The sequence below is a fragment of the Myxocyprinus asiaticus genome, chromosome 29, assembly GCF_019703515.2.
Source record: "Myxocyprinus asiaticus isolate MX2 ecotype Aquarium Trade chromosome 29, UBuf_Myxa_2, whole genome shotgun sequence".
Lineage (NCBI taxonomy): Eukaryota > Metazoa > Chordata > Actinopteri > Cypriniformes > Catostomidae > Myxocyprinus > Myxocyprinus asiaticus.
In genome coordinates this window covers 7,788,943-7,816,636 of record NC_059372.1, presented here as the reverse complement: position 1 = coordinate 7,816,636, position 27,694 = coordinate 7,788,943, and the positions used below count along the sequence as shown (strand labels likewise).

At 37.5% G+C, this 27,694-nt stretch overlaps 1 protein-coding gene across 1 annotated transcript in view; it reads right to left on the bottom strand.

Annotated features, from left to right (window-relative positions):
* The window catches only part of LOC127420555 (protein shisa-like-2A), a 53,948-nt gene extending 32,107 nt beyond the window's left edge, over nt 1-21,841 (bottom strand). The window contains exons 1-2 of the mRNA XM_051662930.1: nt 21,648-21,841; nt 8,001-8,137 (exon numbers count right to left, since the gene is read on the bottom strand). Of these exons, the coding sequence (XP_051518890.1) occupies nt 8,001-8,137; nt 21,648-21,829 (319 nt within the window). The 5' untranslated portion in view covers nt 21,830-21,841. The remainder of the gene's footprint in view (nt 1-8,000; nt 8,138-21,647) is intronic.
* Between the last annotated feature and the right edge of the window lie 5,853 nt (nt 21,842-27,694).

Below are 27,694 nucleotides of genomic sequence, written 5' to 3'. Positions count from 1 at the left end.
ATCATGGTTTCGTCGTGGTTAAGAACTTCATAAAGTCAAGTCAACAACATATCAAAATGTAACAAGGTTTAAAATGGGCAAGGAGGCGGTGGGAACTGGACGAACCATCAAAATAATGTTTAACAAAAACTTTAACACGGCAGCTGCGTGTGGCTCTCTCTCTCTCTCTTTCTCCTGAACTGCCGCATCCAGCTCGTCTTTATCTCTCTCCTCGGCTGATTAGCCCAATTGGGGGCGTGCGCATTCATGGCACGGCCCCGCCCTCCTCCTCATCACACTCCTCCCTCCTTTGCCTCAGGCTGGGGAACCCCCGGCATGACGTACACCCCCCCCACCCCCCTCCCTTTGTGAGGAGGGGGGTGTCACCTTACTGGCTGCGCCTGCCGGCAGGCTTTCCCCATCTTGGGAGGGAGACAAGGGGAGGGAAAAGGGGAGAGGGAATGAGCGAGGCGGAGCGACTTCCTGGGTTTTGGGACCAATGTAACAGGGTTTAAAATGGGCAAGGAGGAGGCGGGAACCGGACGAACCATCAAAATAATGTTTAATGAACACTTAAAAAGACACAAACATAAACACAAACTGCGTGTGGCTCTCTCTCTCCCGAACTGCCGCATCCGGCTTTATCCACCTCCTCGGCTGACTAGGCCGATTGGAAGCCGGCTGTGCACACTCACGGCCCAGCTCTGCCCTCCTCCTCATCACACTAAATAAAAATTCAGAAAAATATTATTAATATTGGATATTAAGTCTTTTTAGATGTAATGTATCCACACATGTAGGCATCTGTAGTCTACTGTGGTCCACTAAGTGTTGTCAACTTAAACCTGTCCTTGATGAATTAACTGTAACCTTTTAAATAGTCAGGACTTTTTTTATTTTTTTATTGCTAAAGCAGACTGCAACTCTAAAAAAACAGATAAACAGCACCTATTTATTGTATTTCTATTTTAAAAGCATTGACAAGCTTTTTTCACCATAAAATGCACAAAGAAATATGAAGTTATTTTGGGCAGTGAAATGTTTTGTTTATAATTTAATTATAGATTGGGTGACCAGACGTGCCGGTTTATTACACAGGACAGTCCCGGTTTTTGGTAGGGTCTCTGATTTTTTTCTTCTAAATTAAATCTCTTCATTGTCCTTCTCGCTATTGTCTCTGGTATCGTTCGCTGACTGTCTGTCTGTCTATCTATCTGTCTGTCTGCCTGTCTGTCTGTCATCTATCTGTCTGTCTGTCTGTCACTCATTCTAGTCTTCAGCAAATCAGCTGTAAATGTATCTAGTTTCCATGGCAATGACGTCATGCGCTTTGCGCTCTATGTCATCCTATCAGTCAGCGCAAATGGCCAAAATAATGCAAAAATGCGTTTTCAACGACGAGCTAAAAGCAGACGTTCCATGTAGTCGCGCAACATGTGAAAATGTAGGAGGTAAATCAGACAAGTGTCACGTTCAGACAGCTACATTGCACTTTTTACATAGTGCAAGCACTTAAAGGAATATTCCGGGTTCAGTACAAGTTAAGCTCAATCAACAGCATTTGTGGCATAATGTTGACGACAACAAAACATTATTTTGACTTGTCCCTCCTTTTCTTTAAAAAGAGCAAAAATCTTGGTTCCAGTGAGGCACTTAAAATGGAAGTGAATGTGGCAAATATGTAACGTTAAAATACTCACTGTTTCAAAAGTTTAGCCACAAGACATAAAGGATATGCGTGTAAACATGATTTTAGCGTGATAAAATCACTTACTAACCTTTCCTGTGTAATGTTATATCCAATATTACAACTGCTTTGCCATGATGATATAATGTCAATTATTTTAGGTTCCAATGTTGTGAATTTTGTGTTAAAATGTGTACCTGACATGACAAGTCTACTCATAATTACACATGCAATATGAAATTATATGGATAGAACAGACTACATGGAATTTGTAAATTAAAAAAGCTAAAATGTGCTTTTTATACATTAGTGAACAAAATTAAAAAAAATAAAATATACATTTTCACAAACTATATATTGCAGAAGTTTGCATACCCCTTTTGTTTTAGGCCCATATGTTTTCACACCCCTTTCAGAATGAATGCAAATATAAGAGATAAAAGATTATGTATTTTATGTAGTACTACCCTTCAAAAGCTACATTACACAAAATGTACTGTAATTTACACAAGTCATCCTGTTCAAAAGTTTGCATCCCCTTGGTTCTTGTGTTGCCTTCTTGAACATCAATGAATGTTTGCACCTTTTATAATAGTTGTGTATGTATCCATCAGTTGACCTAAATGTCAAAAGTTGGATGTCTATATCATTTAGCCACTGTTGGGAAGAACTCAAATGTGCAGAAGATGCTGGGAAACCAAATAATGTATAGTATTTTTCTTAAGAAAAGTGGGCAGCTTCACAGCTCAGGACAAAGCAGGGACTCTTGAACAATTATTACACAAACAGTCATTAATCATAGATAAAGCAACACACCATATTAAAGGGTTTACTCTCGTGCCAGTAGCTCTAAAGCAGTCCGTCTCATAAATGCACACAGGAGATCAACGGACAGTGAAGAGTTTCACTTAATAATACATCAGATTTCGGTTTGTTTCTCAAACAGTTTATACCAGACCAGTTCCAAGATTGTCAAAATCACGGTGACTGACTAGTTATTTATTGACATATATATATATTAGAAGTGTATATATACACCGATCAGCCACAACATTAAAACCTGCCTAATAATGTGTATGTCCCCCTTGTGCCACCAAAACAGCACCAGCCCGCATCTCAGAATAGCACTGATATTCTTCTCACCACAATTGTACAGAGCGGTTATCTGAGTTACCGTAGACTTTGTCAGTTTGAACCAGTCTGGCCATTCTCTGTTGACCTCTCTCTTCAACAAGGGTTTTCCATCTGCAGGACTGCCCCTCACTACCCAATCATTCAGATATGGGTCAGGAGCTTCAGTTAATGTTCACATCAACCATCAGAATGGGGAACAAATGTGATCTCAGTGATTTGGACCATGGCATGATTGCTGGTGCCAGATGGGCTGGTTTGAGTATTTCTGTTACTGCTGATTGCCTCGGACGCACAACGATTTACTCAGAATGGTGGCCAAAATGGCGGCATGAGGGGGACCTACACAGTATTAGGCAGGTGGTTTTAATGTTGTGGCTGATCGGTGTACATATATATGAGATCCAGCTTTTGACACTTGATGGACTCATACACAACTATTACACAAGGAGCAAACATTCATTGATGCTCAAGAAGGAAACACTACTATATGCATACTATGCTTTATGTAAATATCTGTTATGTAGATTCTGAAGGGCAGTACTAAATACAAAATATCTTTTATCTCTTATATTTGTATAAATTATGAAAGGGGTGTGAACATTGATGAGACAAAAGGTGAATGCAAACTTATGTATCTTCTCAACTATATATACTGTTTATTAAACTTCTGATTAATGGGTTATCAGCTGTCTTCCTTTTCTTCTGCTTACTATCTTGTTTCTGAACAACATTCTAAATAGAGCAATTATATGATTTGGTGACTAAAACAGCCATTTGGCTCCTTAATGTATCAGTTTAGGAGCCAATGGCTCCTAAGTCATTTTTTTTTTTTTTTTTTTTTTTTGTCTGGAGCACTGCACAAGTGTTTTAAACTGGATTTTGAAAAGACTTCTTATTTTTAACACATCGAACAGCCTTATTTGTCAATGACCCATAAGCATTACCCCCCAAAAAATAAATAAAATAAAAATGTTTGACACCACCACCCCCCTTGATTTTTTTTTTTTTTACAAATCGTCCACTAGTGAAATCACGTGACTTGATCAGTTTGATACACGTTTATTTGGAGTGTATTAATTCAGTCAGCTCCAACTGATTCTTTGATTCACTAAAAACAGCCGGCTCATAGAGTCGTTCATTTCATCAACACTGGTAGCGCTGTAGTTGTTGATTCACTAAAAAGAACCTGCTCAAAGGAATACTTTCTTTGGGAATCAGACTACTGTCGCATGTTATGTCTCATGCTGTAGATTCAAAATAATCTGCTCAAACGAGGCATTTGGTTAGAAATCGGTCTACTCTAGTATGAGCTTTATGTCTCGTGCTGAAGATAAACAGAAAGCAGTTAGGGTTGCTGCGGCGCTTAATGATAGTACAAGAAACACTGTGAGTACTTTATTCCGGTTTTCTGTCCGCATCGCCAGAAGAATGCACGTTCCAGAACCATTAATGAAACCGAATGTAATGAAAATCGTTCGGTTCCTGTATTATAATGCAATCATTACCAGATAATTTTTATGTGTGGTGTTGGGTTATTAAAACTAACCCACTGGAAATCCAAAAATGGTCTTCCCTTCACCCCGATGGCACGAACGCTCCTGAACATTGCCATTATCTTGCTTCTAGATTTACAGCTAACTGTGACTATCGATGAACAGCGGTACTATCTAATGAGAGCCATTTATGTCAACGCCTGCAACATTACTGGTTGTAGGCCTACAGAGCCCCCTTAAGGACAAAACTGGAACATGTTACATTATTTTGCAAGCACCTGCCAGAATGGCATGTGACACTGTGAAATTCACCAGCCAAATAGAAAATTTACCCACATTTGGCACTTGGGGGGGGTGTTAATTTCGGACCCTGCGTGTGCACGAAAAACGTGCATATTTTTATGTCAGCCGAAGTTCAGTTGAGGTGTAGGCTAAAAGAGGCGGTTCCGGTGCCCCTGCCAAGACATCAATGTCTATTTTTCGTCATTGCACCCTTGGCCCCGCCCACTGGTGCTCAGTCAGTCACACAGGTGAAGGGGAGAGAGATGGGTCTGTCGTGGGAAATTCATCCAAAGTGGACTTACACAGGACACCTTCATGTGCCTGTCTGGGTTTAAATGTCTTTCAACATAAACGTGACCGTTATCATACATCTTGCACCACTTTTAAAAGATGCGACGTCAAGTTATAACTCTAAAAAGGATCCCCCATTGTGTTTCATTCAGCTGCGCTGTCTTGCTGTTGTGCTGTTTTTAAGGTGTCCTAGACCATATTTGCACCCATCTGTGCTATTTTTAGCTGTTGGTATTTTGTAAACATGCATTCAATGGACGTCTTTGATCATTTTTATGTGCTTCCGGCGATGTGCGCTGCATTTTAAGAGCAGTACAAGCTCAACAAAAGTTTAAAAAATGCGTCTTATTCTGCTGCTGCCACTGACTGGGAGAAACACATGCAGTCCTGTGTGTAAAAAAAATGGGAAAATGTGAGACAAAAACACCCAACATCACCGAGGATTTTATAACGTTTGCGTATTCAGAAGATTTCAGTGTGGATTGCTTGTGAAACAGTCACAGTATGTTTCAAGCTTCGTAAAGGAACGTTTATGGAAAGATTTGGTGATTAAAATTGGACTATTGGACGAATAACCATAAGTAACCAATTTTATTCACGAATGCTTTTTAAATGTCATGACTGTTTGATCGTTTATGCTGTGCTTGAGTGAACAGTTTGATACATTCAGATGAAATTTGTTGGGTGTACGTTATGTGCTAACCCTGAAATGTAGTTTCACAATGTTGTGTGGAGTTTGTTAATTTTCTTCAGATTCAATTTCATATATGGCTGTATTGGAAGGGCTGCATAAAGTTAGACAATCACAACAGTGGGTGTTAACATTGACAGCTAGACAGCTTAAAGGTGCATTCAGTAATTTGGGGCTAATTTAAAAAGTTTTACACATTAACGAATGAATTGTGTTTTTGTGAAGAGTAATCTGAATGGTGTACACTCACTTGAGATAAAGACTTTACTCATAATAGTTTTCTATAAAAAGTGTTTTTATCATACATGGTGGGGTGAAATCACATGACCCGCTGTTTCACTAAACGTCAAAGAAGAGAATCCTCGCGCTCATTGGCTGCCGCCTATGTAGATACGCTTGGCTATGCTTAGAACAGTGTTGTTTGGCGATGCGAAAAGAACACAATGGAACATATTAATTATCGTGCTTTAGAAGCAGAGACAACAGGAGATTCAGTAGCGATTGTTGTGGATTTTGGGTAAACCATGACTTTGGTTGCTTGGAAACAAAACAAGTTCATCAAATACAATATTCATGGACATGCTAAATTTGATCATCAAAAACAATTCTAATCTTTCATTTTCCATGTCATTCTGTATCGTTAGATAGCTTAGGTTTATTTTATGCTAAGCAGTTCTCTAATAAAGGTAACAACTGTCTTTAGAAATAACGTGAAATGTAGACGGTCTCCAAAGACTATTGATATGATGGACAATGATAATCTGTCCTTAACTGTAGTTGTCTGTTTCCTTGAATTCTAACGTTGTTTTTAGGCAAAGCAATTATATTATAGTAGTAATAACTTTAGAAATTACCTCAAACTCCCGATATTTTCCAGATGCAAATGTTATTCCAGAGCTGGCGGGGGCAGCAGAGACGAGCATGCTGATCCACATCGATAGATGGCAGTACAGCGTCTAACACCACTGTCGTATCGGTACTTAAAGTACACGAAGAAGAGCAATGCTAACGCTAGCTAGAGAACTACTGAATGCCCCTTTAAAACTAAGTGTTTCAGACAGAGGGCCAGAAAAGTATTATATATGACTAAATTATGACTGTTTGGTACAAATAGACTTTACTAACATTATAAGTGGACGTCAGGGAAGATTATAAAATAATAATAATAATAACACAAATAAAAATAAATAAAAAGAGAATATATCATGTCCCCTTTAATGGACAAGAGTGAAAGACTGCCTACTCATTGGTCAATCAACCATTGTGCCGAAACAAGGGTTTTAAACTCTTCGGGTTTTGAACCGCTTTAGGTTAAAGGCTAAAATTAGTGATGTTGTTAAATTTTTGCATAAATTGGTAAGCTTCATATTAACCTATATTCCATCAGACTAAATTGTTTTTGCACTTTAGAAAGAAAATCTAGCAAATTATTGTAAATGAATTGATCACATCCCCACATGGAAAGATTACTCACAAAAGAACAATATTTAACAAATGCATTTGTTTGCATCGTTAACATTTATGCACACAGTAGTGAGTTCAGCTCATGTCTATTGGTAGAATTTATTGTTCAGTATTTAAAAACAAAAAACAAAAAAAACCTAATTTTAGCCAGTAGATTTAGATTAAGAAGATATTAAATTAATAAATTAAGCGTTGGTGTCAAGGTTCAGTTGAAAAGAGGGTGAGAACTCGTAGCGAGGTGAGATGATGGGCTTTATTTAATTCAAAAAATAAAACAAACCGAAACAACCCCAAAGTGGAAAACTCCAAGGTCTAAGGCAGAACACTACAGGACAGACTGGGTTCAATGCTCAGGGCTGGAACGGTCACACAGGAAAGGGCAGGGCAGGGCAGGGCAGGGCAGGACAGGAGAGGACAGGAACCTAACAGAGTGATAAACCACAACAAACTGGCACAAAACAAAAAACACAATGGGGTTAAATAGTAAAAGAAAACGAGGAGGGAAATCAGGAAATCAGGTGAAGCAAATGAATAATAATGAGGTAACAAGAGGGCAGGGTCAGGACGAGAGACAGGAGAAAACATGGCAAACGACTAACAAGAACCATGTGCTCACAACAAACCAGACAGAAAGAGCACATGGCAATGAAGCCATCATTAGCCATGTGCTCAAACAAAAAGACAAGACATGGATCATGAGTGTCCGGATCCTGACTCAGAAACAAGACCGAACCAGGCCGAAGTGTCAGGATTCGGACACCATGCTCTGAACATAAGACACAGACTAGACAGAAGAGCACACGGCCAGGAAAACAACCAGAGCCGTGCGCTCATACAGAGATGTAGAACATACGTGTCAGGATCCTGTCACCACAATAAACTTGACTGACAATGGTGACACGATCCTGACAGTTGGTTTGTGCATGAGCAAACACGGGGGTGTTATTTAGGTGCGTGTATTCCTGGTTTAAACCCTTACCTGCCGCTTGTAGAGGCAGTCCGTTGTCCAAACCCCGGGGTTTAGTGGCAATAAACAGGTAGCATAGCACACATAGTGTGATGATGAAGGCTAATAACACCACAGCAGCTATAGACAAACCAACTAGAGCCCCCAAACTAAAGAGAGAGAGAGAGAGCAGAGAGAGATTAAACAGTTTTGCATGTATGTTGTCTTAAAGCAATATTAAACACCCCATAAAATGATATGATGAGCACTGTTTTTTGGTGGTGTCTTAAAGGCATCCCTTGCTTATCGCAAAGTCTCATGAGAGTCGTATGCGACACTGTTTATTTGGAGTCTTTATGAGATTTATTAGAAAATCTACACCTACTTCTAAATTTTACCCTTACTCTAAAATCTCTAACCTTACCCCTAATCCTAAATCTAACCTTGGTAGCAGTAGGGTTGGTAACCGAGAACCAGTTCTTGTTCAGAACCAGTTATTTTTATTTTTTTAAATGCCAGAACCGTATGATTTTTGTGACTTTCGGTTCTGTTAATATGCAATTAGAGTACAGGATGAAACATGTTTTGCTTCCAGTGTGTTCGATTTTCGAACAAAGACTCGTAGGAACTGCCTCTTTTTAGTTAATCAAAAACACTAATTCATCAGTCGGAGCGGTTACTGAATTCATATTGTACTAATGTGCAATTATGAATGTCCAACTCGTAATGAAATAAGAAATGTTGAAGTCTCACAAACATTAACATTTGGCTACAAAACACAGTCTAAACTGTCTCTAGAAATTTAACTGTTATGTAATGTACTTCAGACCTAAGAGACTCAGGCAGTGGAGTTACTGACTGTTTGTTCAAAGGACAATGTGCAGTTAAAGATACATATAAGTTTTGTTTTTAATCAGTGAAAACATGCCTACAAGAATTCAATGTATTTTTTATATCTCCTTTGTAGAAATCTGAATAATTTGGCAACAGGCATGCAATAAAAATGACATTTCTTATTTTTTTAATAATTCTTCCTTAAAAGTACTAAAATAATCATTACAGGAACCATTAAGGAACTGGAATTGTTAAGAGGAATCTGAATTGTTAAATTCCTTACAATTCCCATCCCAGAGTAAATAAGACTCACGTGAGACTTTCCAAGATTGAGGCACACTTCCTATTTTTGTTCCTGTGTTAACATATTTCCTTTTGAAACAGTAAACATGGGCTTCTCTCTATATCCTTAAAAAGCCAATAGCCTTTAATTACATCACAGCCCATCAAAAACACATTTGACCGCTTGTACCATACACGAAAGTTGTGCTCAAATTCTAGAAATGACCTGTTGATGGTTGGGAAAGGACATAAGGTATGAGTGTTTTTATGCAACTAAAGACACACCAATGAAGCACAATTTGGTACTGGCTATTGGTAGTCAGAGGGAGGTGGTATTCACAGTATAATAAAGATGAAGGGGTCATTCTCATTTTAGAGAACAAGATAAGTCATTCATATTTTTGACCCTTTTTCCTGGAAGAGAAAGACTGTAAATTTGAAATGTTTTCTAAGAGTTACTTTTGTCAACTTTTAGAGAGTACTCTAGCATTTAGATGGCTTCATGGCTAAGAAACAGTGACCAAATGCCATAAAACTTCTCCTTTGAATTCCATTGGGACTTTCAGAAGGCAAGTAGATTTGCAAGAAAACCCACATATTTGAATATATATCTATATTCAAATGGTGTTCTTACAGTCCATGAAATTCATTATGTGATAAGGATAATTGGACTATCACTTTCATAATTCAATTATTTAGTTAGATATTGTTTTGGTTTATTTAATGCCAATCTCATTTAAAATGTACTTCGCCTGCCCAACATGATCATTAATGAAAGCTCAAATGACTTTGTTTCAGAAGATCAAAGGATGCCTTCATACTTCTAAGAAAAAAACAAATTCAAACCAGCTTTGAAAAAGAAAATGAGTTCTTATATAAATCAATGTTAATTGATGAATTCTCATTCTAGTTTCGAATGTAAGACTGCGAGTTTCAAGAGGCACTAAAAGCAGTGGACCATCAATAGAGAAATGCATTTGAATAGCCATCATGGGTTATTGTAGTTTAGTACTTTACAAGTATATGTTAAGTGACAAACTAATAGCACTTCTCTCATTGAAGATGAAGTGTGTAATTTCTCCGCCACTAACAGCGCAAAACAGAATAGCAAAAAATACATGAACTAGATATTTACAAATCTCTCTTCAAAACTAACCACCAGTATCAGCCATGCCTCACAGAATGTGACATGCAGATCTCATCTAAATGTGAGAAGCATCTGATATTGTGGAGATGCAAAGTTTTACACTGAAGGTTCTAAAACACCTAAACGATCTTGATATTTATCACGATTAAAAAAATCCACGATATCGATGATAAGCTTTGGAGTAATTTTCTATATCTGTTCTACATCTAAACGATCAGGTGCGTGTCTCTGAAAACACAAGCAGTTTGGGTTTCTCAGACTGTATGAAAATGCTAACGCAAACTGCCTTGCTAACGATTAGGCTACGCCAGTCACCGCGGTCAGGGTGGAATCAATCCAGGGTCCGGACCCAGACCGTGGTGACTAGCGCAAAACATCATGACGACGGTTGCGCTCTCTCATCGTCTCTAGTGAGCAGTGCGACAAAACAACAGTGCTGTGTATGCCTGATCTTTCTGCACTGTATTCTTGAATATTTTTCCCTAACATCGAACACGCTTCATTTATGCCCTGTCCCGCTCTGCACGCTTTGTCTCTTTTCCTTGTGTGTAAGTAGACATGAGGTGCCGCATAAGTAAAAACAGTTCCAGAGCGCCTTTAGACCATAACGTTTTTTTCCTTCTAAATGTAGCTTTATTAATCAGCATGTTACAAGCCTTTAATAATAAACAAATAGATTTCTGTTCTAATTTTGTGAAATTAATCAGATGTCATCATTTCTGGCATGACATGGAAAGACTACTAGTTACTAGTTTGTAGCCTAGTCTTTCTCACTTTAATGAAAATATAAAAATGGTAAATCTTTACATTTTCTAAAAAAAAAAATTCTCTCAGAGGATATGCCTGAACCCCCCCATACAGTATCATTCCTCAGTTACAAGGGCTTCTATGCCCCCATACTTGGGTATCTGATTGTAATGAAATATAAAAATAATTTGAATGTGAAAATTATATGCTGTCATTATGCTTCAAAACAAACAGATGATCTTTTAACATTCATATCCAACTGCACTCGATTGATAAACTCTATAAAATATTTAAATAATTTGGTAGAAGATCCCTCAGACACCACTGCTTTGGCTGTCTCTGGGCCCCCAATGCAGTTTTGTATAGACTATTATGATTGTTTAGGATTTTTTTTCTTCTTCTTTTCTTCTGCCAACTTGGAAATTCCAAAGAATGTGCAATTTGCAAATGTGAATGTATATTGTGATAAATATTCATATCAACCGATATGAAAAATAATGTCCTGATAATATTTTTGGCCATATCGCCCAGCTTTAGAAGAAAGCAGACAATCTCAGAATTTAACCCACGGTGTGTCTGACTCACTATTATTAGATTGTCCACAGAGCTCTCTAAAATGTCATGTTATGGTGGCTGGTTCAGAATACAATCACCATTGACTTCCCTGTTAGAACAAGAAGTGGATATTACGGTGAACACCGGGAAAGATTTTAATTGACACTGTGACAATTTGAAAATAAATTACAAAATGACCCCACAACAGTCATTTTACGTCATTAAAAAATGCATATACAATCTTAAAGGTCCTAAAGTAGGCTTCTTTTTTCTTTTAGCAAAACATTTTTCTTAATTATTTCTTAATCAAGCAGGATATATACAAGAATGTTGCCACTTAAATGCAAAAAATTGGCTACGACAACCTGCAGGACATTTTAATCAAAACAACTGGTGGCAACACGATGTGTTTCCAAAGCAGATCTTCTGCCACTATTTTCTCAATCATTGACTCATGTTAATTCAAGTCACTGTGCAGATGGTGTTCATCCATTTAAGACTTGATTAAGAACAGAGAGCATAATTATACTACTGAACTGAAACTATTTACTGTGGTAATGGCACACTTAAATAATCAACGAAGAACCATAATGAAGAACCGTAATGAAGAATTATCCTTTTCCCCTGTGATCCTCCTTTCCAATCAATTATAATGCAAGGTTAAGAACAGATCCATCAAGCCTGTTCCCTTGGCGGACAACAGACATCAATGTTCAGTTTCAATTCTGTCGTAATGTTTGTGTTCATATTGTCTGTTCTACATTAGAAACTCTGATTCTTAATGAATATCTTTGTGTGAATGGTTGTGAAGTACAAAAACAAACAAACAAACAAACAAACAATAATAATAATTTAAACATCCTTAAAACAAGATAAATTCATTTGTGAAGCAAAATAGAACAAGACAAAACACAACTGCTCTAAATATATTGTACAATTTTGCTTATTGAGTACATTTATCTTGTTTTAGGATGTTTTACTAGAAAGCAAGAACAACTTTGTGATTAAGATCTTACACAACTATACACCGCACAATATTTAGACATTCACTGAGCTGTGGCAACCTACATATTGTGTCCTGTATTGCTGCTTTTTCTAAACCTACAATTTGCACTAGCACAGCGGTTCTTAACCTGGGGGTCACAAAGCAGTTGCAGGGGGGTCGCGGGAAATCTTTTATTTTGAAGGATAAAATACGCGCCTAATGGCACCACCTACTGGCGACATGAAATAAGCTAACTGCTGATTGGAAGAAGTCACATGGGCTTAGCAATTTGTGGTTCATTCCCATCATAGTTGGACTGCTGATTAGACATGGAGCGATTTCTAATTGGTGCTGACACTAAAAAAGTGTCCAGCCGAGAATGAGTCAAAAGGAAAGAAGGCCAAATGCAGGAAATATGATGATAAGTACTTGGAATATGGCTTCATTCAGACCAGCGATGGGGGGATCCTCAACCACAGTGTGTGATTTGTGGCAACGTGTTAGTGAAGGAGAGCCTCAAACCTTCCAAGATGCTAAGGCACTTGAAAACTACACTTGAATCGCTGCAGACAAAGCCACTTGAGTTTCTCCAGCAAAAACTACTGGAGCTACGTGGTCAAAAATCACTCCTGCAGAAAGCTGTTACAGTGAATGAGAGGGCTCTTGCCAAAACTGGGAAGCCATACAATTTAGGTGAGATTTTTTTCTTACCCTGTGCTAAAGAGACTGTTTCTGTTATGTGTGGACAAAGTGATGCTTATCAATTAGCATTGATTCCAGTGTCAAACGATACTGTGGCTAATCGTATTGGGCGAATGGCAACAGATGTGAAAGAGCAGATAATCATGAAAATTAAATCAAGCACATTTTTTTTCTCTCCAACTTGATGAGAGCACTGATATTGCCGGAGAAGCGCACGTATTGTCAGATTTGTTGAATAAGGAAAATTTAAGGAGGATTTTTTGTTCTGTCGCTCTCGTCTTGAACATGCAACAGGTGATCAACTTTTTGCCACACTGGATTAATTTGTATGTGAACATGACATTGAATGGAAGAACTGTGTGGGAATTTGCTCCGACGGTGCACGGGCAATGACAGGTAAACACAGTGAATTGGTGACAAAAGAACAGGCCGTTGCTCCACTTGCAGTGTGGATACACTGCTTGATACAAAGACAAGCCCTTGCGGCAAAGAAAATGCCACCTGATCTAAAACAAGTGATGGATGAAGCTGTCCGCACAGTCAACGCACAGCAACTTTTCAAAGTTCTTTGTCAAGAGAACACCAGCAGCTGCTGCTTCATAGTGAAGTACGGTGGCTTTCCAGAGGAAAAGTTCTCAGTCGACTCTATGAGCTCCGAGAGGAGGTGAGGATCTTTCTTTTGGAGAAAAACTCCCCGCTAGCTCCAACATTTTCCGATGAAAACTGGCTTGCCCTTCAGGCCTACCTAGTTGACATTTTCAGCTGACTTAATGATCTGAACGTAGGACTTCAGGGTAAAAATACGTCGCCCTTCACTCTTTCTGAAAGAAATTGAGGAATAGATCAGAAAACATTGATAACTTTGATGCTTCCCCTTACTGTACGATTTTCTGAATGAGAGCACCGTGTCAAAAAAATGCTAATGCATTTCCGTGAGTATTTCCCTGAAAATCAAGCCGTGTCTGTAACAGAAGAATGGATTAGAAACCCTTTGGCAAAGACCACTGACAGGAATGTCAGTTGAATTGGAAAAGTCACTGGTTGACATGGCAACAGAAATGGTCCTGAAGCAGAGGTTCACAGAGTTGTGGGGTGGGGACATTGTCATTCTTAAAAAGGGGTCGCACTTGCAAGGTTAAGAACCGCTGTATTAGCATGTTTCTACAGTACCTCTGTGCAACATTGCTCTGTCACTATATGTTAATTTGTAAAAAAAAGTGTTTGTATTTACTGTATATGTGTATATATATATATATATATATATATATATATATATATATATATATATATATACACTGGCGGTCAAAAGTTTGGAATAATGTACAGATTTAGCTGTTTCGGAAGGAAATTGGTACTTTAATTCAACAATGTAGCATTCAACTGATCACAAAGTATAGTCAGGACATTACTGATGTAAAAACAGCACCATCACTACTTGAAAAAAGTCATTTTTGATCAAACCTCGACAGGCCCCATTTCCAGCAGCCATCACTCCAACACCTTATCCTTGAGTAATCATGATAAATTGCTAATTTGGTACTAGAAAATCACTTGTCATTATATCAAACACTGCTGAAAGCTTTTTGGTTCATTAAATGAAGCTTAAAATTGTCTTTGTGTTTGTTTTTGAGTTGCCACAGTATGCAAGACTGGCATGTCTTAAGGTCAATATTAGGTCAAAAATGGCAAAAAAAAGAAACAGCTTTCTCTAGAAACTCATCAGTCAATCATTGTTTTGAGAAATGAAGGCTATACAATGCTTGAAACTGCCAAACAAACTGAAGATTTCATACAAAGGTGTACACTACAGTCTTCAAAGACAAAGGACAACTGGCACTAACAAGGACAGAAAGAGATGTGGAAGGCCAGATGTACAACTAAAAAGGAGAAGTACATCAGAGTCTTTAGTTTGAGAAATAGACACCTCACATGTCCTCAGCTGACAGCTTCATTGAATTCTACCCGCTCAACACCAGTTTCATGTACAACAGTAAAGAGAAGACTCAGGGGTGCAGGCCTTATGGGAAGAATTGCAAAGAAAAAGCCACTTTTGAAACAGAAAAACAAAAAGAAAAGGTTAGAGTGGGCAAAGAAACACAGACACTGGACAACAGATAATTGGAAAAGAGTGTTATGGATCTTAACACTATTGAGTTTTTGTGGGATCAGCTAGACTGTAAGGTACGTGAGAAGTGCCCGACAAGACAGCCACATCTATGGCAAGTGCTACAGGAAGTGTGGGGTGAAATGTCACCTGAGTATCTGGACAAACTGACAGCTGGAATGTCAAGGATCTGCAAATCTGTCATTGCTGCACGTGGAGGATTTTTTTTTATTTATTGTTTTTTTATGAGAACTCTTTGAAGTTGTTTAAGAAGTTCTGAATTTTTTTTTCAAATTGTAATAGTAATTTTTCACGTTATTAATGTCCTGACTATACATTGTGATTAGCTGAATGCCACTTTGGTGAATAAAAGTACCAATTTCTTTCCATAAGAGCAAAATCTTTATATTAATCCAAACCTTGGGCTGCCAGTGTATATATACACTACCGGTCAAAAGTTTTGAAACACTTGACTGAAATGTTTCTCATGATCTTAAAAATCTTTTGATCTGAAGGCGTATGCTTAAATGTTTGAAATTAGTTTTGTAGACAAAAATATAATTGTGCCACCATATTAATTTATTTCATTATAAAACTAAAATTTAATTAAAAAAAAAAAACTTTTTGAAATTGATGACTTGTACCAAATAATAAAGAAAAGCAGCCAATAAGTGCCCAACATAGATGGGAACTCCTTCAATACTGTTTAAAAAGCATCCCAGGGTGATACCTCAAGAAGTTGGTTGAGAAAATGTCAAGAGTACATGTCTGTAAATTCTAGGCAAAGGGTGACTACTTTGAAGATGCTAAAATATAACACAGTTTTGATTTATTTTGGATTTTGTTTAGTCACAACATAATTCCCATAGTCTTTCCATTTATGTTATTTCATAGTTTTGATGACTTTACTATTATTCTAAATGTGAAAAAAAAAAAAAAAAAAAAAATATATATATATATATATATATATATATATATATATATATATATATATATATATATATATATATATATATATAAAATAAAGAATGAGTAAGTGTTTCAAAACTTTTGACCGGTAGTGTATGTGCATTACATGAGTATTTTTTCCAACAATTGTTTACAGACAGATTGTTTCACTTTTAATTGACTATACCACAATTCCGGTGGGTCAGAAGTTTACATACACTAAATTAACTATGCCTTTAAGCAGCTTGGAAAATTACCTTCTGATAGGCTAATTGGCTAATCTGAGTCAACTGGAGGTGCACCTGTGGATGTATTTTAAGGCCTACCTTCAGTGCCACACTCAGTGCCTCTTTGCTTGACATCATGGGAAAATCAAAAGAAATCAGCCAAGACTTCAGAGAGAGAGAGAGAGAGAGAGAGAGAGAGAGAGAGAGAGAGAGAGAGAGAGAGAGAGGAGAAAAAAAAGTGGGACATCCACAAGTCTGGTTCATCCTTGGGAGCAATTTCCAACGCCTGAAGGTACCACATTCATCTGTACAAACAATAGTACGCAAGTATAAAAACCAAGGGACCACGCAGCCATCATACAGCTCAGAAAGGAGAAGCCTTCTGTCTCCAAGAGATTAACATAGTTTGGTGCGAAAAGTGCTAATCAATCCCAGAAGAACAGCAAAGGACCTTTGTAAGTAAAGTATCTTTATAAACAGTAAAATGAGTCCCATATCAACATAACCTGAAAGGCTGCTAAGCAAGGAAGAAGCCACTGCTCCAAAACTGCCATAAAAAAGCCAGACTACAGTTTGCAAGTGCACATGGGGACAACGATCTTACTTTTTGGAGAAATGTCCTCTGGTCTGATGAAAAAAACTGTTTTGCCATAATGACCATCGTTATGTTTGGAGGAAAAAGGGTGAGGCTAGCAAGCCAAAAAACACCATCCCAACTGTAAAGCATGGGTGTGGCAGCATCATGTTGTGGTGATGTTTTGCTTCAGGAGGGACTGGTGCACTTCACAAAATAGATGGCATCATGAGGAAGGAAAATTATGTGGATATATTGAAGCAACATCTCAAGACATCAGCTAGGAAGTTAAAGCTTGGTCGCAAATGGGTCTTCCAAATGGACAATGACCCCAAGCACACCTCCAAAATTGTGGCAAAATGGTTTAAGGACAACAAAGGCAAGGAATTGGAGTGGCCATCACAAAGCCCTGACCTCAATCCGATAGAAATTTGTATATATATATATATATATATATATATATATATATATATATATATATATATATATATATATATATATTAGTACAAATGTCTTTTAAAAATCTGTTGTCTTTTGTTAGGTGGTTCCTGAAGACACTGTAGCATTAATTTATTTATTTTCCAAACATGCTGGAGATTTAAATTACAGAGGATGAACTGCTGTCAACTTCCAGCCAGGCAGCAAGGGATACTTCACTGGCCACTGATTGCATCATCTCGGTCTTTGGATAGACTTCACAGAGAATAATCTGCTATCAACCACAGTACTTGCCAGCGAGTAACTTTACTGACCACTGCTTGCATCACTTCATTCTCTCTTAAAATGGAATGCATAGACAATAAATTACTAATGCAAAAAAAAAAAAAGCATCTACCATCCAAACAGCAAAGGACACTACATCTATGTGCACCTCAGCAGTCAATTCAGGAAGGACTTAATAAAAAAAAGACACATTTTCATAAATGTTACAATTCAATCAATATTGTTTAGTTTTAAACATTGCCTACCAAAAACACTACTGTTTACACAATTATTATACGACTTGTATTACATATAGCTAACTGATATTGGAAAATATATTCATGCTGTAGAGGGGACAGGCTTGGTTTCTCAAAGTTTTTTTTTTTTCCTCCACTATCATATTATGGGGTTTTTCTTTCCTTGCCACAGTCAGCCTGGGCTTGCTCACTGGGGTATAAAGACAAAAACATTAAAGGAATAGTTTATCAAAAAATGAAAATTCTCTGATAATTTACTCACCCTCATGCCATCTGAAATGTGTATGACTTTATTTCTTCTGCAAAACACTATAAAAGATCGCTTCCTGACTGGAAGCGATCTTTTATTGTTAAAAAGTGCTTTAATATCATTCTTTTTCGCACACAAGGTGATTGATTCACTTTAGAAGACATTAATGTCAATGCTGGAGATAGGATGGATTACTCTCATGCTGACTATCTGTGCTTTTTGGACCTGCACATTTCTAATCACCATCCTCTCACATTCTAAGGACCTGCTGAGCCTGGATATTTTTCTACAAATCTTCAAAAGTGTTTTGCAGTAGAAAGAAAGTCATACACACCTCAGATGGCATGAGGGTGAGTAAATTGTCAGCAAATTTTCATTTTTGGGTGAATTATCCCTTTAAGGGTGGGTTGCAGCAATAAGGATTACTTGACTCGACTTGCTGGATGACAATATACTACTATGACTTTGAACATAGGGTGGGTTGCACCAATAAGGTTCAAATTAAATGCATAGTTCACCCAACAATGAAAATTATCTCGTGATTTATTCACCCTCATGCTATCCTAGATGTGTTACTTTCTTCTGCTAAACACAATCTAAGATTTTTAGAAGAATATCTCAGCTCTGTAGGTCCATACAATGCAAGTGGATAGTGGCCAGAACTTTGAAGGTCAAAAAGCACATAACCTGTGGGTGAGAAACAGATCAATATTTAAGTCCTTTTTACTATAAATTCTTCTCCCTGCCCAGTAGGTGGCAATATGCATGAAGAATGTGAATAGCCAAAAACAAAAGGAGAAGAATGTGGAAGTAAAAGTGGAAATTTATGGTTAAATTTGACCTAAATTGCCAAGTTTAAAAGAAAAGATCCTTGAATGCTTTAGATACATTTGAATATAATTGTTGGAGCAGTTTGGAAGATTGTCTTAAGTTATAGCATTCCCTAACATTGTAAATTAATTACATTTGATACGGATTGCCCTGGTTCCTTTGTGTTCCAAGTTTTGTGAAGTTTAGACATTTAGACATTTCAAGACATGGGCCAGTTAGTCCTAGCACTAAACCCAAAACCAACCCTAATTTGATTTTATTTAATTTTAGCACCCCCTACTATCATAAATGGATTAAATTTGGCATGCATCCTTTGACTGTCCTGGTGACAATAAGCGCGATTACATGCACACAAATACGCAGATTACTCCCAAAAATCAGCTAGTTTTTAAAAAATCTGACAAATCTAGATATCCGTGTTTAAATGACATTTGAAATAGTCACATTATTCTCTGCTTTTGACGTCAAACCATGAAGAGGCTTGTGCACAACACATGCGAACATTGGATTAGCCATTAAACTAAATTAAAGTGTTTACATGCAACGCAAAATCGGCGTAATGGGCAAGAAAATGTTATCCGCTCATATCTGCCAAACGGACTGACAAATCAAAAATCTGAAAACATCTTTTGGTCAGGAAGGTCTCTAGATGATACATGACTACATTTGTGGGAATCGTTCAAATGGCATAAATGTCGATCGGTTTATTCTCAAGCCGTTTATGACCTTACACAAATAAAGGAAAGCCACTTGACCACTCGTCACTGTTTCCTTGACCACAAACATTGTCGGCTTAAGCATAATCAGTGTAAGAATTTGTGAAGTTTTTATGGGACACCCCCGAAAATTGTATTGGCTTATATCTGCTAAACGAATTGATAAATCAAAAAACTAATTTTGTCATGGGGGTTTCTAGATGATACATTATGATTGGCATTCACAATTGAAATTAATGGCAGCTGAAATTTGATTGTCTGTTTGCTGCCATGTTTGTTGATTTGTCCACTTGATATTTTAGGATATGGCAGCTCTTGTACCAAAGAAGCAACACACCACATTTCAACTTCCTCAATCAAACAGTTGCAGATTTAAAAGCATTTTTTAGCTAAAGCAATACCTATTAGCGGAATTCTGCGAAATTTTGTGTGCGTCCTCAGAATGTCCTGTTGTTAATACGCACCAAGTTTCATGCAAATTGGACTTCTGGTTCAGGAGATATAGGCCATTTGGTTAAAATGGGCCACACCCAAAAATGTTATCAGCTCATATCTGCCAAACGGACTGACAAATCAAAAATCTGAAAACATCTTTTGGTCAGGAAGGTCTCTAGATGATACATGACTAAATTTGTGGGAATCGTTCAAATGGCATAAAGGCATGGTCACACATTCCACAGGCGAAATACAGTCAATTTAATGGGAATCCGCACAGTTGTGAAAATAATTTCCCTTCACGGATTTCACGTGGAGTTCAAGTGTGCTAAACTTTTGAATTCATTGCGTTGACCAATTAGAAGATGTTTGGTTTGGCAGTGACCTATGTTTGGGCGGTGCTTGGTACACAGCTACACTGAAAATTCACAATGGACATGGATATAATTTTAGCAGTGATTTTCATTTTAACTTAAGCCTCACATAGTATAAAGTTCAGCATTTAAAAGAGGCTGTTTGACAATTATATTTTTGCTGGTTTCACACGTGATAAACGTGATGTCATTCCAAACCTGTATCATTTTTTTTCTTCAGTGTAATACAATAGCAAATGTTAGGTAGATTGTCTGAACTTCTCTTGACTCGCACTACATTCGGAGCCTATGTCTTCTAAAGTCATACAATAATAGGAGCAGATGAAAATTCAAGTTGTTTTTACTGAAAATCATGCATCAAGCATGGCAACTTGAGACACGTTGTGCTAAGTTTGACAACAAACATCACTGTTCACTACTAGGTGCATTTGAATGTTTTATGTTTTACACATTACGAATGAGATTTGATAGCTACAGCTGAGAGTTTTTGCGAATATCAACTCAAATTTCTATCATATGGTTTTAGCAAGACTTGAGAAAGTGCACAAGTCATATGGGCTACCTTTTGTCCATTTTGGAGCAAGACAGTATAAATCACCATCCAATCAGAAAAACAAACAAACAAACAAACAAACAAAAAAACATCTTATGCAAAATATCTCATTTTCTTCCACAGAAAATGAAAATCATAGGTTTGGATAAACATGAAAGTAAGTATATGAATTTCTTCAAGTTATTGATCTGTTTAATGATATAATCAATCAATCAAATGGTACAGGTTTTTAACAGTTCTCCTTATTGGAAACTCTACTATGGTAGTTCCAAAATACTATTTACTTCAGTTACTACAGTATAAAAATAATGCAATGAAATACATGTTTTCCTGTCATTGTGTTTATTTTAATATCAATTTATTTAATATTTTGATGACAGTCTGTAAAACTGATCTGGACCATGGTAAGTTTTCGTGAAGCATAAATCACAAATATGCAGTATATTGTTTTATTTACCTGAGCCACCACATGTATCCATACTCGTAAGGGAAAAAGCTATTGGGATCGTCGCAGCAGTATTTGACATCATTGAACCCGCAGCAATAGATCGCGTGCACATCGTTGTCGGGTTTCGGGCACGTGAAGGCACTAACAAACACATTCTCCGCGTTATAATATGCCTCGCAGTCAGCGCTCATGCTGCCCGAGACTGAAACCCTCAACCCGCCACCTGTTAAAGCACTAAGAAGCTTCTAACATCCTCTGGAGTTTCATCAGTCTACTCTGAGTTATTCAACAGTCTACTGTGAGTTATTCAAGTCAGACTGTTGTGGATGAATGTGTGGAGCTCTCTCTCTCTCTCTCTCTCTCTCTCTCTCTCTCTCTCTCTCTCTCTCTCTCTATCTCTGTTGAAAGCCCCTCATCCAATGTTTTGTGTTGTACTGACTACACAAAATGCAAGATTACAAACAGACGAGAACAGACACTGAAGCTGACTCTTCACTTCATTGTAATGTCCACCTTATTTTTCAACCTATCTTGGGTGCAGCCATTATCAACCTTGAATGTGGACTTCTTCGGGTATATTGCACTTTCAGCTATTTTAGCCATACAAAAATACAAAATGATGCTGCTTTATACTGCAGGCTGGAAAAATATGTCATCTTATAATTATCGTTCATTATTATATTCATAAGCACATGGTTCAGACCCAATATAGTTTTACCGTTTATTACTCTTTGCAAACTTTTCCTCACACAGTGGCGACGTTTACATGCAACCAAATAATCCGTTTTGAATCTGACTGATAGCTCAGTTGGATTGAAAAGCCTTCATGTAAACACAAAATTGATCCTACTGAGCTGGATCCGAATTAAATTTCCATTCGATTGAAGGGAGTGGTGTAGACCTAAAATAATCAGATTAAAATAAAAATATTAGCTATGTAAACGTTTGAATCCCACTGCTTTCTCAGTCGTATTCAAATACCAGGGTACCAGATGAGGGAGGAGGATGTCTTCCCTGTAACGCACAGCGATGAGATTGCCTGCAATGACAACAAGCTCAGTCTGATGATGCTGTGACACACCGCCCCAGACCATGACGAACCCTCCACCTCCAAATCGATCCCGCTCCAGAGTACAGGCCTCGGTGTAACGCTCATTCCTTCGGCGATAAACATGAGTCCAACCATCACCCCTGGTGAGACAAAACCATGACTCGTCAGTGAAGAGCACTTTTTGCCAGTCCTGTCTGGTCCAGCAAAGGTGGGTTTGTGCCCATAGGCGACGTTGTTGCCGGTGATGTCTGGTAAGGACCTGCCTTACAGCAGGCCTACAAGCCCTCAGTCCAGCCTCTCTCGGCCTATTGCGGACAGTCTGAGCACTGATGGAGGGATTGTGCGTTCCTGGTGTAACTCGGGCAGTTGTTGTTGCCATCCTGTACCTGTCCCGCAGGTGTGATATTCGGATGTACCGATCCTGTGCAGGTGTTTTTTCACATGATCTGCCACTGCGAGGACGATCAGCTGTCCTTCCTGTCTCCCTGTAGTGCTGTCTTAGGCGTCTCACAGTAAGGACATCGCAATTTATTGCCCTGGCGACATCTGCAGTCCTCATGCCTCCATGCAGCATGTCTAAGGCATGTTCACGCAGATGAGCAGGGACCCTGGGCATCTTTCTTTTGGTGTTTTTCAGAGTCAGTATAAAGGTCTCTTTAGTGTCCTTAGTTTTTATAACTGTGACATTAATTGCCTACCGTCTGTAAGCTGTTAGTGTCTTAACGACCGTTCCACAAGTGCATGTTCATTAATTGTTTATGGTTCATTGAACAAGCATTGAAAACATTGTTTAAGCCCTTTACAATAAAGATCTGTAAAGTTATTTGGATTTTTACAAAATTATCTCTAAAATACAGTGTCCTGAAAAAGGGACGTTTCTTTTTTGCTGAGTTTATAAATGATGTGATCCAAAGTGCATTTGAACAGCGGTGAAACACTTTCTTATGATGTGTTACATTCATGCGAGCAGACAAAGAAGTGAGTTTGAAGTAGATAAATAGAAATAAACCTTGTATAAATTGTCAGCTTCACGCTAAGCTAAAATGCTGTTTCTAGCCATTTTACATGCACGTTACCAGGCACGATCATATTTTTTTAATCAAGAAAATTCACGTTGGATCATAATAACCTCTGTTATTAGGGCAAAAATCGTATTCTTGATAATTATTTTTGTATTGTTTTCCTGTAAAAATATATATAAAAAATCCTTAAAACAAGATCAATTTGATTCATCTTGTTTTAGAAACAACACTGCATACAGTAAGATATTTAGTTTTTTCAGAGAATGTATTTTTAACATGTGTATTTTGTCTTACTGTACTGGCAGAGTTATTATAGGCAAAACAAGTGAAAAAATCTAAAAGTAATCCAAAGTATTTAGATTACATTACTGACCTTGAGTAATCTAACGGAATATGTTACAAATTACATTTTACAGCATGTATTCTGTAATATGTAGTGGAATACATTTCAAAAGTAATCCTCCCAACCCTGTGCATATCTTATACATGATACTCTTCGTTGGAACCTACAAAGCAATGACAAAACATTATTAAGGGTATGTAGGTTCCCACTGAATATTCTGCAGGGCACTTATGTTCTTTCATGACATCACATAAAGCAAAAAAAAAACGCTGTGTCATTCTTTATAGGGACTTTAAGCAGCAGGTGCGGTTAAGGCGTTCTGTGTTCCATTGCGTGTATGCGACTTCACTCACTTCCTGACAAATTATAATTTCTAAAGCATTTCTTCTTTGCCATTGTGACAGTCAATCGTACATTGCAGATTAGGAAAGTAAATGTTAGAATATGTTTTACAAGAGATGATGCAAAGTGAACACAGTAAATAGCCTAATCATCCTCCTGAAAACTTATGGTAAATTATAAACGGTTATAGGCTTTGAATAAAAAACCTCAAAAATATCGGTAGACTATTAAAAATCAGTGTCTGTCCTACCCCATTTGGCACCCTAGGCGAGACCCTCCAGTACTTTGTGTACAGGCACATTTATAGGCTTTCATCATTACTGGGGACCATCAAGTACACAATCTATTGTACTATGATGTTGTAGGGTGGTTTAAAATTATATTTTATTTATTCATTTAGCAAAAACAGCACCTAAGCATTCATTTCTGGTGATTTTAGGAGCATCATTTGAACATTTTCTTCAGTAGCACATTACACAGCATAAGATAAAGTTTATCAAAGATACCTTTCTCTAATGCCTGCTGTGGCAGTATCATGGTGCAGTGATGGTACAATATGGTAAAACCTTGGTATTTTTATTATGTACAGTAGGCCTATATCATGGTATTTATATGGAAGGCTACTCCAAAGAACATGTCCAAAAACATGCTATTGGTTTGGTTTTGGTACTTTTAAGCGCTTTCATGTAATGTACATATTTTGATACACTTTTATTTAGAAAGTATCTTTACCTGCAGTAGACAATCGTTCACAGGCTGCACTCGCACATGATCTTCATCACTGGCAAATGATTGAATGCAGCTGCAGCTTTTGTTTCAATTAATTGTAAGTAAATACTGTATTCACTTTATTCAGCATTGTTTTTGTTCTCTGTCTTCTAAAGCATCCCATTTACTGTTTTACTGTGTAACAAAGAGCTTCAAACAATTCAGCCTGCACCAGGGCCAGAGTGGGATTTATATTCAGCCCGGGATGTCATGTCCAAGTCAGCCCACACCCAAAAGGGGGGTTGGAGGTGAAGATGATAACAATAAAACAAGATCACAGCAAAAATATGCAATATATGTAATTACTTGAAAATTATTTAAGCTCTCCATGTCATTATACCACATACGGCATTCACTAAGATTTTCACTTTGTCATAAGACAATATTGTATGTGTTGTAAAAATAAGTGAATGTTAAAGGGATATCTGATCATTTCCTCACCCTCATGCCATCCCAGATGTGTATGACTTTCTTTTGCAGAACATGAATGAAGATGTTTAGAAGAACTGTTGGTCCATTCAATGCAAGTAAATGAGAAGCGGTGAGAATCAGATCAATAATTAAATATTTTTTTTTACTATAAATCTTCTCTCTTAAGAGTTCTTCTTCTGTTTATGGTGATTTACATAAGCATATCGCCCCCTACTGGGCAGGGAGGAGAATTTATAGTAAAAAAAAAAAAAACTTAAATATTGATCTGTTTCTCACCCACACCTATCATATCGCTTCTGAAGACATAGATTAAACCACTGGAGTTGTATGGATTACTTTTATGCTGCATTTATGAGATTTTTGTACCTTCTGAGTTCTGATCACCATTCACTTGCACTGAAAGGACCAACAGAACTGAGAAATTCTTCTAAAAAGCTTAATTTGTGTTCAGCAGAAGACAGAAAATCATACACATCTAGGATGGCATGAGGGTGAGTAAATGATGAGAGAAATTAAATTTTTGGGTAAACTAAGTTTATTTTAAAGACTATCTAGGCACATAATAACACTATAGAACTGTAAATGTTTATAACTCTTTCAAGATGTACAGGCTCACACTTTAAATGGTCAGTGCTTTATATTTTAGATAATTAAAATAGCAACAGATCCAGTGAAACAATTAAGGTTGAGTGATTGTTTTTACTTTTTTACACGCCATTCAAAAACGAGCCAATTTACAATGATAAGAGTGAAATAAAAGACTAAAAATAACACATTTGTACTTTTCTTTTACTTGGACTGTAAATGTTCAGAACAAAGGCAAAATGCTTACTGTCTCTTTAAGAATGTTTAATCCCATTATACAACATTGAAGGCACTCTGTGCAGTTTGTTTCGTTGAGTTTAATCTTTTGAGAGCTGTAAAGTCCCATTATTTTCGTACCGTGTCGTGCTGTTGCATCTGTATTCATTTACTTTAAGTATTCTGTTATTTTGTGACAAAAAATAATTTTGCTATTATCATTCTGCACTGCTAGGGAAGAGGATTTCAGAGATTAATTGATTGAGATTGTGAGACTGCAGTCAGTATTAGTAGCATATCGCCACAACACATCATCGAAAAATACAGGGTGCATTTTGTTTGACACAGATTGAGCCAATAAGTGCTCGGTAGATCAGTGCCCCCGAAGCTATGCCATAGGCGCTCGCCTATATTGCCTAATGGGTTGACCGGCCCTGTTAATAATAATATCTAGGTTTTAGACGTAGGAAATTTATATCGTACAAGAGTAAAACTCTTCTTCTGACAGTTATTTAACACTGCGAGCCTCACTTCTCTTGCTGTTTTAAATAGCCTACCTTTTTTCTTTTTCTTGATTGATTAAATGCTCTGTTCCGCCGTCATTATTGCTTAGTGATTTCTTGCATAGTGTCCCATCCACAGCTGTTGCTTAAAGTCCCTATTATTTTGTTTCCATTCCACATCTATAAACTTCTTTAAGGACATCTCTCACCCACCTGTCTTAAATACCTGCATCTAGAGATGCCTGCGGTTAGACTGGAGGAGGAATGGGCATGAGGCAATATATGGAAAAGTCAGGCAGGGTATTAGACACTGCCTCTAATTCTTCGTTTGCCGAGTAGAGTGAGTAACATAAGAAGAAAGCTTTTCTGGGATGTTTTTTTAGATATCGCAACAAAGCAAAAACATCAGTTACGGACTTTGGGTGCCATTCTCACTTTCTCAGCCTTTCTCCATAATCTGCAATCGAATTTTCAGAATCTGCAATCGGATTTAATATATTTGGATTTAAGAAAATTAGTGCATGTTAACATAGCCAGTGTTGCACAGGCAGATGACTGTGGGAACTATTAATGAATGATAATTTCTTGCCAGAGAGCATTTTCTCTTTCTTTACAGCATATAGTAAATAGACAAACAGATCAGGCATTCAGCATGGCTAATGAAATATCGCCTTGGGAAATAAATAAAGGCACCATCAGAGGTTATGCAGATACATATGAATGGAGGCAGTAGCGGTTCTAGCTTGTAGGGCGTCCTGGGCGAAACTCACTTCAACACGCCCCCAAAGTTGCCT